The following is an 11,312-nucleotide window of genomic DNA, read 5'->3' as shown; positions in this document are numbered from 1 at the left end:
AATCCTTAACTTTAAGATGAATAAATTCAAGCAGAAATCTCATGAAATAAGTAATATCCTAAATCCCTCTACTTATAAAAAACAAGCAAAATCAATGATTACAATGTTCTTATGATGAACGCAAAATCCTTAATTATGAAAAATAAGTAAAATCCTTAATTACTAAATTAAGTAAAATCAAGAAGTACAACAATGAGCAAAATAGTAAAATGTCTGAATCTCAAATAAATGAGTTTTTAGGGGCTGATCACAGCGGGACGTTGTTCCTATTTGTATTATTGTGATTATCTTTGAGCAACATGTTGTCCTGCTGCCAACATGTTGCTCACTACAATAAGTGAAGTCGTGAAGTTCATTATACTTTTAAAGGACAAACAGCAACAGATTGTCAACATTGAGTATCGTTCTACAGAATGTAGAAGATATACAGTATGTCAGTGTTTCATGTTTATTCTAATACATCACATTAACATTGTTCCTGATAGTCTCTGGTTTCTGACTGGACTCTGGTAAACCTGCTCTCAAGTCTACTTTTAAATGAAGCTTTATATCTGTGAGGTGCTTTTAAAGATTCACGTCTTCAGCGGGAACCAATGGGCTTGGAGCTGAGAGCCACAGACAGGAAGTCAGAAGGTATGGAGAGACCAACACATTGTTGAGAGTAAGACAGACGGGCTATAATAATGTGAGATCATATTCAGCCTTCTGGTTTAAGGGAACATGCGTATCAAAGGGAGCTGGTGGTGGTTGTGTGGTAGAAACCATCTGGATGTGAGATGAGCTCCTTGGAGGAGCTACTCTGCTCCCTGAGCTCCTTCTTCTTCTTCTTCAGCTGCAGGAACACCCAGCTTATAACGAACCAGCTCAGTGTTCTTCTGTCTGCACGGCATCTGCCCCCTGTTGGCCTGCAGAGACATGACAGCACAGTCCTGTCTTCAGTTCACTAAACACAGAGCGAGAGCTTCATCTCAGTGGCTGGTCTAAACAACAGACGTGTGTCCGTACCTTACAGTAGAAGTAAAGGGCAACGTTCAGCAACAGCAGAGCCAGCGGCAGGACGATGGCTTTGATGATCAGAGGAGTTGGATCTGAACAAACACATGGACAGTCATCACATCACACGACATCACTCAACATCACGTCGCCTGCTTTATGGTCTGTGTGACTCTAAATGGACCATAATGTACTAAATGAACATCATGCTGTATTGAAGAAGACTTGAAACTAGAGATTGAGACCATAAACTCATGTTTACAATGTTTACTGAGGTAATAAATCAAGAGAGAAGTAGAGTCATTTTCTCATAGACTTCTATACAACCAGAGGAGTCGCCCCCTGGTGGACACTAGAGAGAATGCAGGTTAGTCTTGGGTTCATGTTACGATGATGTCATCACATATGTCCTGTTTTCATCACCAGAGCTCCTGGTCAGAGCTGGCTCATGCTACACTGTGATTGGCCAGTCAGCGCTAGAGGGGCGGGACTTAGTGAAGAGTCAATTGAAAGCGTAATCGCTATTATTAACGACCGTCTCAACGTTTGGTCTCCAGGATAACCCTGGTTCTCTGAGTGAGGTATCGGAGCACACCGCCCTTCTTGCTTCTGATTGGTGGAGGAACTACACTTTAAAATGGCGAGTTGGGGGCTAAGGGGTGTTATGACTGATGTGGTGACAGTGGAGCTTTGTGATTGGTCACGTCAGAAGGTGCTTCAGTTCTCAGAGAACCAGAGTTGTCCTGGTAACCAAACCTGCTCTGTCCTACAGTAGATTGTGAGCTGTTGCCTTAATAGACTGTGTTGAGGTTTGGTTACTATATGACATGTGTAACACAATGACAGGAGTCACAGTGTCATTCCAGAAACAACATGGACTCTGTGGTCAGCTGATCATCTTCAGTCAGTTTGGACCAATCATCTTCAAACCTGCATGTAAACAGTCAGCTTACCTAAGACAGTGATGGAGAGCAGACGGCTCTCAGAGGAGAAGTTATGATTGAAAACATAGAGGTGATAAACACAGCTGTAGCTTCCTTGGTGGGCGGGCTCTGCAGCAGGAAACAGGAAGTGGGCAGAGTGATTGACAGCAGGCTGGGTGTAGTTGTCTGCTGAGTTGGAGGAGGTGAAGGTGAGGTGGAAGGAGCCTCCTGGGTACTGTGGCTGGATGGAGCAGCAGATGGTGAAGGTGGAGCGCCTGAGCACCGGAGCCCCCTGCTGCTGGGCCTCGGAGACCCCGTACATTGAGGAGGACACAGTGATGATTGGCTGAAGCAGCAGGTCTGTAAACACAGAGAGATGATGAAAGTTCATGTTTACACTCCATTGAACAAGATGGACCCTGAATAAGGACGTGATGTCACAGGTCTGACAGACAGACAGACAGACAGGTGTGTCCTCTCAGGTGGAGCTCAGCAGTCTATGGAGGGTTTGAAGCTTCCAGAAACCAGCCCACCTCTCTACACTTCAGGGTGTCGTTGTCCTGGATAACTTTACAGTTCAGTCCAATGGAAACCCACTGACTGTCACTGTGACAGAGGAAGGAACATACTGGAAACACTGCTGTCAGAGATGATGTCTAGATGATGTCACTGATGGGCTTACCTGAGCAGATGAGATCCACGATGGAGGAAGAGGAATCTAATGTTAAACACTCTCTCAGAGCAGATCCAGAGTGAACACAGTCAGAGTCGATCCTCCACACATATCTCTCTGAGGACTCATCTCTCTTTCTGGTAGAAACAGCAGAGCCACAGTCCAGCTCTCTACAGGCAACAGCTGCTTCCTTCAGGCTCCAGTCATAGTAATATAATGGTCTCCAGTCTCCTAGATGTTTCACCTCCAGTGTTCCTGCACAGCGACTGGCTCCTCCCACCAACCTGACAGGTTCTGAACAGAAACAAGAGAGTCGTCAGTAAAAGAACAAAGTGAGTTTCAGTAGAACAGAAATGAACCAGATCAAAGCTGCAGCTCCTCTTCTACCTGAGCAGGTGAGTCCAACAGCTTTGTTAGGTGAGCAGGTGTTTCTATCTGAGCCTGAGCTTCTACAGTCCAGGAGAGCAGACTCATTGCCTCCACACTGGAACTCTTTGGTCCACATTGGAGCCTCCACTTCTCCATAGAGCGCCCCCTGGAGGACTGAAGGAGCCCCACAGCCAAGCTCCCTACAGACCACCTCTGCATCCTGCTGGTCAAAGTCATCTTCACACACTGAGGACCACCACTGGTTAGACTGGTTAGACTGGTTAGACTTCACCTCCAGTCTGCCTGAGCACAGACTAGTCCCATTCACCAGCCTGACAGAGTCTGGAGAGATGATAGAAGATAGAAGAGAGAGAGAGAGAGAGAGAGAGAGAGAGAGAGAGAGAGAGAGAGAGAGAGAGAGAGAGAGAGAGAGAGAGAGAGAGAGAGAGAGAGAGAGAGAGAGAAAAGACCAGAGGTGTCTGGTGGAACATGTTCTAGGTAGGGCCGTCCAATTTCAGCAAACATCCCAGAATGATTTATAATTAAAGTATCAAACACGCATTACTACTTTGCAGTTAAATATTTAACATTTATTCCAACATGAAAAAAAACATTAAATAACACTTTGATAAACACGTCAGGACATCTTATTTTAGTCTCCCTCACAGGGAATTCAGTATAATATATATATAATATTATTCATTATCATATAATAATATTCACTATAATATAAAACACATACATATATTTATATATAAAATATAATACAATAGAACATGTGTATGTATTGAGATGCCCCTATGGACCTTGTTATAGGAGGTAAAGATCAGGAGAAGTAAACATGAAGTGTAATTATGAATACTGATGTTAAATTAAGCTGTGATGAGTTTTCACTGTTAATTTAACATCTCTATTAAATGTTGATGTCTCCATGACCACGTTAAGCAGATGAGACTGAGGACAACTATGTAGAAGAAAAGATGTTCACTTTGTCTGATATGTATCTTGACAGAGTTCTCCATGTGTGTCCTGGTGTTCTCATGTTTCCTTACCTCCTCATCCCTCACTCCTCACTCCCTACCCTGGTGTTCTCATGTTTCCTTACCTCCTCATCCCTCACTCCCTAACTGTCCGTGCTGGATCTGTCCTCGTTGTTTTAAAAAGCTAAGTAAGTTATGAGCATGACGTCATCCAGTTAGCCTAACCTGTCTGGTGTACAGCTACTAGAGAAGCTTCATGTACTGCTTCCCTTTCCCGCCAGTCTGCTGTCTGACTGTGAGGTCAGGCTGATCTGGGATCAGCTCGTTGACTGAAGTTTCTCCTCAAAGTTCTCCTCTCAAACGGGTCTTGGAGGAGGAGTGCTCGCGCTGGCGCTCGCGCTCGCCTGGAGAGACTTCTCCTGATGAGGACGCGCGACCCGAGCTGAATCTATTTGAGGACGCTGATTGGCTAAATTGTATGTCACTCATTTATGTCTTGAATCAGCAATTGGCTGAACTGCTTCATAGACCCGCCTCCTGTGGGCCGTTCCTCGATGGCCCCAGCGCTGCTGAGACGAGCGGAGAGGACGAGCAGGGAGCATATATTTTACACATATATCATATTTTACAAATATTACTGGGTACATTCCATATTTCAAAAACACAAATATTGACAATTTGTATAATTTATTATTATTATTATTTTTTGAGGCTCAAGGAGGGGCCACGCCCCATGGCCCTCTATCGGCCAGCCGCCACTGCACCAGACACTAAATAACATTCTGTCTTATTTTTGTGAGAAGATCTGTGACCCAGAATATAAATCTGTTTATAAAATGATCCCTGAAATGTAAAGAGATGGGGCTGGACTCTCTCCTTAAGGAGTGTCCAGGCTGAAGGACGGTGTGGAGATACTGACGAGCGCCCGGCTGAGCTGAGCTGCTCTAAGTTGTGTCCAGTAGGTCATTGGTGCCTGTTATGCTGGAAACCAAAGAAGCTGCTGGTGGAAACCAGTGAATAAGAAAGCTGTGGAGCTGAAGGAGGAGTCTTTTCAGGCTGGTTGGTGGTCGGCCCAGAGGACTCCTGGAGCAGCAGACATGGAGGTTTCATATATAAAGATGTCTTGGTGCATTCAGCACCTGATTTACTGAGGCAGCCGCTCATCAGACAAGTCTGCTGCCATTCTAGCTGATGTGTGTGTGTGTGTCCACCTGGATACATTACTGTCATAGATGATGATGTCACTGATGGGCTTACCTGAGCAGATGAGATCCACGATGATGGAACTTAAACAATCTCTCAGATCAGATCCAGGGCGATCACAGTGATAATCGATCCTCCACATAGATTTCACTGAGGACTTCTTTCTCCATCTGGTGGAAACAACATAGCCACAGTCCAGCTCTCTACAGACATCAGCTGCTTTCTTCAGGGTCCAGTCAGAGTCATATACTGGTCTCCAGTCTCCTTCATGTTTCAGCTCCAGTGATCCTGCACAGCGACTGACTCCTCCCACCAACCTGACAGCTTCTGAACAGAAACAAGAGAGTCGTCAGTAAAATAAATTAATTTAATTAATAAAATATCAAACTAAAACTTGAAGCTGATTCTGCTTCACTGGTTCTTTGTTTCTCTTTTCTTTCTCTATTTACCTGTTGATGTGTGATTTCCTTCAGCCTGGAGTTCTGGAGAAATAGACACATATTTGTTGTTTATAGTAAATGTAAAAGAAATACACAAATATCTGTTTTTAAATGTATTTGCAATCTTCATGTAAAACTTATGTGGATGTTGTTACATTTATATTCAGACAGTTGAACCTGCATTTAAAAACAGGACTGTTTGTTAGACGCCTCCTTCCTTTTCAGCCAATCACACGAGAGTAGATTAAAGGTTCACATTTGTTATGACAATAAGACAAAAACAAGAAACATTTGTGATAATTTGTTTAATTCTTAATTTAATTTGTAGTTATTATGTAGCCCCTCCCCTCAGAAGGCAGAGCATCCTGAGGGGAGGGGCTAAAAAAAGAGAAATGTCCAAAACGAAGAAGACAGCAGCTCACATCCAAACGTTTCCAACACACACACCATCACATACAATCACAACAAGCATCGTGCTGCGTGAGTACACTTCAGTGTGAGAACCTTTCAGACAGAAGCAGTCATTAGCTGAGAACTGCTGTTGAAGTTTCTCTGAGTACAGTTGTTTAGCATCTCTCTCCTCATGGCTGAACCTGTGCTGAGACTCTGTAAACCTGTCCTTGTCTCCTCTCCTAAACACTCCCTCCTTTCACAACCTTAAGAGTGATTTATACTTGCTGCATCCGTGAGGGGTCTCCAGTGTTTCCCACCAGTGGCTGGAACACGATGCTGCTAACTACTGCTGATGATAACAACATGTTATATTGATTATTATCAGGCAGTAAATGGAGGGGACAGGATGCATACGTGGGTCACAGAGGTCACTGTGGATGAGCCGGGCCATTAGCTTCCCGTCCATAGCACAGGTTCTACACTAAACCTCTCTCTCAGGCTGGTTGTCTTACTTCTATGTGCTCTGTAGGACGTCATCTGTCTGTTACTCACTACAAAGTCTCAAATGAATCCACTGACAACATGAACAAAATGACTGCTGTCTTGTTTCTTTGACACGTTTCTGATGGGAAAGACTGTCATGACTCGCTGGGCGCATCTACCCACAATGCCTTGTGGGAAGACCCGCCCCCTCCTCTGCCTCCGATTGGCTACACCCTTCCAGTCGTTACAGGTGTCTGCTATATGCTAACGTTAGCCTAGCTAAGGCGGAAGGAGAGTGAGCTTATTATTTGTTCCAGTAGTCCAAAGGTAGGCGACCCGGTCCGAAGATACCAGAGGGGGGCTGAGCAGCAACGCAGCACAGAAACACAACAACGTTTTCTATAAGTTTCGTATAATATTTCATCATTAAATTCACCTCTGAGCATCTTTAACTGTGTAGTTGAGAATATTGGCAGCGTGACTGCTCGTTTATCCAGATATTTAGTCAGCTTTTATCAATTTCACTCAAATAATCAGTAAATATAAATCAATCTCCCTCAGAGGATTAGTAAATACAAAGTTCACTCAGATATTGAGTAAATCAAAAGTACTTTTGCTCAGATCCTAAGTAAATATAAATCAGTTTTGCTTGAGAAATTGATTTGGATATACTTATTATTTTAGTTTAAATTTTGTGAATTTATTCAATATTTTTTTATCAAATTTGTATAATTTAAAATCTATTTAATTATATTAAGTGTCACTTTATTACCATCATTGTTTTAATATATGTGTATGTATCAGGGACGTGCGGTCACTGGAGGCAGAGCCTCACCTGCCATCATGAAAATTAAAAAAACATAATAACATAAAATAAATATTAATATTTCTCTACTGATCTGTGTTATAAATGTAACTTCTGTATGATTCCAATCATTTCAAGCATTTTTATAATCAACATCGCTGACTTTGCGCACGTCCTGTTCAAACAGAGAGGAGACACGCGAGCTGTGCGTCATCTCTGATTGTGCAATCCCTCACAAACTGGGTTGAGCGCGTGCCTTTTGCTCTCTCATTGTTTGTCACCACTGTAATATTTGTAGACGCTTTTATTACACAGTATGTCCTTTCTTTCCATAGAACAGGTCATGTATTTCACGTATGTGTAGAACCGAGTTAGTCTTGCTGATCTGACAGAAACCGCAGAGAAAGAGCACAGAGGGGAGGCCAACAGTACCTCTGCCTCACTGAAGGGGGCGCGCGAGAGTCTATGTTTGACGGACCCGCGCTGAAGTCGCGTCAAGCTGCACAGAGCACATCGACCCAGACAGGAAGTCACTGGTATGTATATGTAGCTATATATATATAAATATGATGATATATATATATATATAAATATGATTATTTTAAATGAAAACAAAAAAAGCAGGGTTATCATATTTGGTTTGATCATAAAAATATGTGTGTATGTGTGTGTGCGTGTGTTTGCGTGTGTATGTATGTGTGTGTTTGTGTGTGTTTGTGTGTATGTGCGTGTTTTTGTGTCTGTGTGTATGTGTGTGTGTGCGTATGTGTTTGTGTGCGTGTGTGTAAGTGTGGGTGTGTGTTTGTCTGTGCATGTGTCTGTGTGAGTGTGTATGTGTTTGTGTGTGTATGTATGTATGTGTATGTGTGTGTGTGTGTGTTCTCTGATTTAAAGATAAAACAGTAATATTGTAATAAAACACATCATCTCTAAAAGAGTGCTACCTGAGCTCCACAACAGCAGCAGAAGCATCAACAGGTGATCCATGACGTCCAGGTAGACCGTCTCTCTCCCGTCTCTCTCCCGTCTCTCTGCCCGTCTCTCTCCTGTATCTCTCCCGTCTCTCTGCCCGTCTCTCTGCCCGTCTCTCTGTCCGTCTCTCTCCCGTCTCTCTGTCCGTCTCTCTCCCGTCTCTCTGTCCGTCTCTCTGTCCGTCTCTCTCCCGTCTCTCTGCCCGTCTCTCTGCCCGTCTCTCTCCCGTCTCTCTGTCCGTCTCTCTCCCGTCTCTCTGTCCGTCTCTCTCCCGTCTCTCTGTCCGTCTCTCTGTCCGTCTCTCTCCCGTCTCTCTGCCCGTCTCTCTGCCCGTCTCTCTGCCCGTCTGAGTGTCTGTGTTTTGTCCTCGGTGTATATCTGCGTACAGGAAGAGGTGGAGCTTTACTGATGGCTTATCTGTCTTTAGTTTTACAGAGAAGAGTCTCTGTCACGTGATCAGCTTCTTCTGTCCACCATGTTTCCAGTGTGACCAGTGGATCAGACACTTCTTCACTCTGGTCTCTTGGTTCTCTTTGGTCTGTTTAGTTATTGTCCTGTACAGCATGTGGGCTCATGGAAGTAGTATAGAACCATAGAACTATAGATCTATAGAGCTGGAGAAATATAGGAAAGAGTTAGATTCTCTTTATAGTTGTTTTAAAACTTTTGTTGTTGTTTGAGTCTCTTTGTAGTCGGTTGACGTCTCTTTGTAGTCGTTTTACATCTGTTTGTGGTTTTCTTTTAACTTGTGTGGTTGTTTTAGTCTCTTTATAGGTTTACGTTTCGTTGTAGTTGTTTCACGTTTCAAACGTCTCTTTGGAGTCGTTTTAAAACTTTTGTGGTTGTTTAAGCCTCTTTGTAATTATTGTTTACTTCTTTGTGGTTGTTTTCAAAACTTGTGTTGTTGTTTTGAGTCTCTCTGTAGATGTTTTAAAACGTATGTTGTTGTGAATCTCTTTATTGTAGGTTTATGTCTCTTTGTGGTCGTCTTACGTGTCTTTGTGGTTGTTTTACATCTCTTTGTAGTCATTGTAAAACGTTTGTGGTTGTTTTTTCTAGTCGTTTTACGTATATTTGTAGTAGTTTTAAGTTTCTTTGTGGTTGTTTTGAGTGTCTTTGTGGTTGCTTTACATCTCGTTGTGGTTGTTTTAAAGCTTTTGTGGTTGTTTGGAGTCTCTGTAGTTGTATTATGTCTCTTTGTAGTCATTTTGTAACAATTTGTTGTTGTTTTGAGTCTCTTTGTAGTCATTATATGTCTCTTTGGCAGTGGCGGGCCGTACATTTTATACCTGGGCCTTCTGTGCTGTCCTACACTTGAGCTATCTCCTAATAAGCTCATTATAATCACAACCACAGCTGTAATAACCACATCTGTGGTTATTTGTTTCTAGGGGTGTAATAATACACGTATTCGTATTAAACCGTTCGGTACGAGGCTTACGACCCGAACAATACGTTTGAATAATACTAGTGCATTTGGAAAATGCAGAAGCTTAAATTGTGGGAAATATGATGTTTTTGGTGGACTGTTTCACGTAACAGACAACGACCTTTTGAACCCGGAACAATAACAAAAAACAGCTGAGGCCCGCGTGTGTTCAGGGAGGCTAAGCTAACTAGCTTAGCGGGGAAACAACAGCAGTTAGCTGTTCCCTACTGATTCAAACAGAGAATCAAATGTCCGAAATAACCCCGCGATGACGGGATGCTTCGTCATTAAGGGACGAGTCAGAATCAATGTGATTACCCAGCAACACTGCAGCGCTAGAGCACGAGCCATTCATAGTATTCATAAAAACTACACGATAGACAAATGAACACGGTAGAAACGCTACTGCAGATGTAAAAACAAAAGCAGTTCACTAACCACAGCTGCCTTCACTTAAAGACAAAGTCCATCCTCCTTTCTTTGTTATTAAAGTCAGTAACTCCTAAATCCATTTCTCCTCCTTCAGCCATTGAGTGTTAACAAAACAAAGAATCTACACCAAGCAAAACGCTAAAAATGTCATAACTTCTCTTACACGTGTTTCAACCTGAACTCTTACTAAACACTAAGCTCTGCTAGCTAGCTTTCTGTTTGACAGAAGTCACGCTGGCCCACTGACCAATCACGGCGCACGTTAATGCAGACGTGCTTAGCAGGCTACCTCGGTACCTCTGGACCGTCAAGGAATACGCCCAACATGTCAAACTAAAGATCTGATTGGTTGAAGACTATGACAATCAACAATATCGTCCCCATTCACTTTAATCTGCAAAGTCTACCTAGAGGACCTCGGGCCTCTCTTCTATAGAGACAGCATAGAGGTGAGATCTGATTGGATGAAAGCTCTCCTTGAAACAAGCTGTGCTGGAAGCAGAGCAACAGAGGACGACAGGAGCTGTGCAATGAGAAAATAAGATAATGGGAAAAATAATTATAATACATGTAGTGTATTTGTGAAAAATGATTAAATTATGAAATATCTACAACTTTGTGATTCTGTTTAGGCCAGCAGAGAAGGCTTAGCTGGTCCTGACGGCCCACCACTGCTCTTTGGGGTTGTTTTTTAAGTTTTTGTGGTTGTTTGGAGTCTCTCTGTAGTTGCATTATGTCTCTTTGTAGTCAGTTTATGTCTCTTTGGGGTTGTTTTTTAACTTTTTGTGGTTGTTGTGAGTCTCTTTCTCACTGCCCTTGCCTTTGTTAAATCGGTCCATTTAAGATGATATTCACACTCAGTGAATTTTGGCAAACCTTTCTGAACTGTGTTTCTGTTGAATTGATGATCATTGATTTCACAAGAAGCTGCGGACTGATTGCAGATCATATGATTGTTTCCATGAGCACCAGGCTGAGATGTTCCTATCAGATTAATGCGGTCAGCGTCTTCTTATTATTTCCGCTACATGTTTCAACATCAGCAGAGAGGCATTCAGAGGAGACATTACAGCTGCAATAAGCATAATATTAATAGCTGATGAATCCATCAGTTATGTTTCTAAAGTGATCATTGAGTCTATAAAACACGAGTGGTGTTTAGTGCAGCACACATTGTTGAGATGGAGTCCAAGGAGACATCTTCAGATGTCTTGGTT

At 42.8% G+C, this 11,312-nt stretch overlaps 1 protein-coding gene across 1 annotated transcript; it reads right to left on the bottom strand.

Moving 5' to 3' along the window:
• Positions 1-350: 350 nt before the first annotated feature.
• Positions 351-6,440, bottom strand: LOC142934351 (scavenger receptor cysteine-rich type 1 protein M160-like). The gene is made up of 7 exons (XM_076078898.1): positions 6,389-6,440; positions 5,349-5,468; positions 2,977-3,300; positions 2,599-2,883; positions 1,947-2,276; positions 1,006-1,088; positions 351-905 (listed from the first exon to the last, which is right to left on the bottom strand). The coding sequence occupies exons 1-7, from the start codon at positions 6,438-6,440 to the stop codon at positions 795-797; spliced, it is 1,305 nt and encodes a 434-aa protein (XP_075935013.1). The 3' UTR covers positions 351-794.
• Between the last annotated feature and the right edge of the window lie 4,872 nt (positions 6,441-11,312).

This window comes from Anarhichas minor, unplaced genomic scaffold, assembly GCF_050575085.1.
Source record: "Anarhichas minor isolate MPS153535 unplaced genomic scaffold, ASM5057508v1 ptg000068l, whole genome shotgun sequence".
In the NCBI taxonomy this organism is placed as follows: Eukaryota; Metazoa; Chordata; class Actinopteri; order Perciformes; family Anarhichadidae; genus Anarhichas; species Anarhichas minor.
This window is presented reverse-complemented; position numbering and strand designations above follow the sequence as displayed.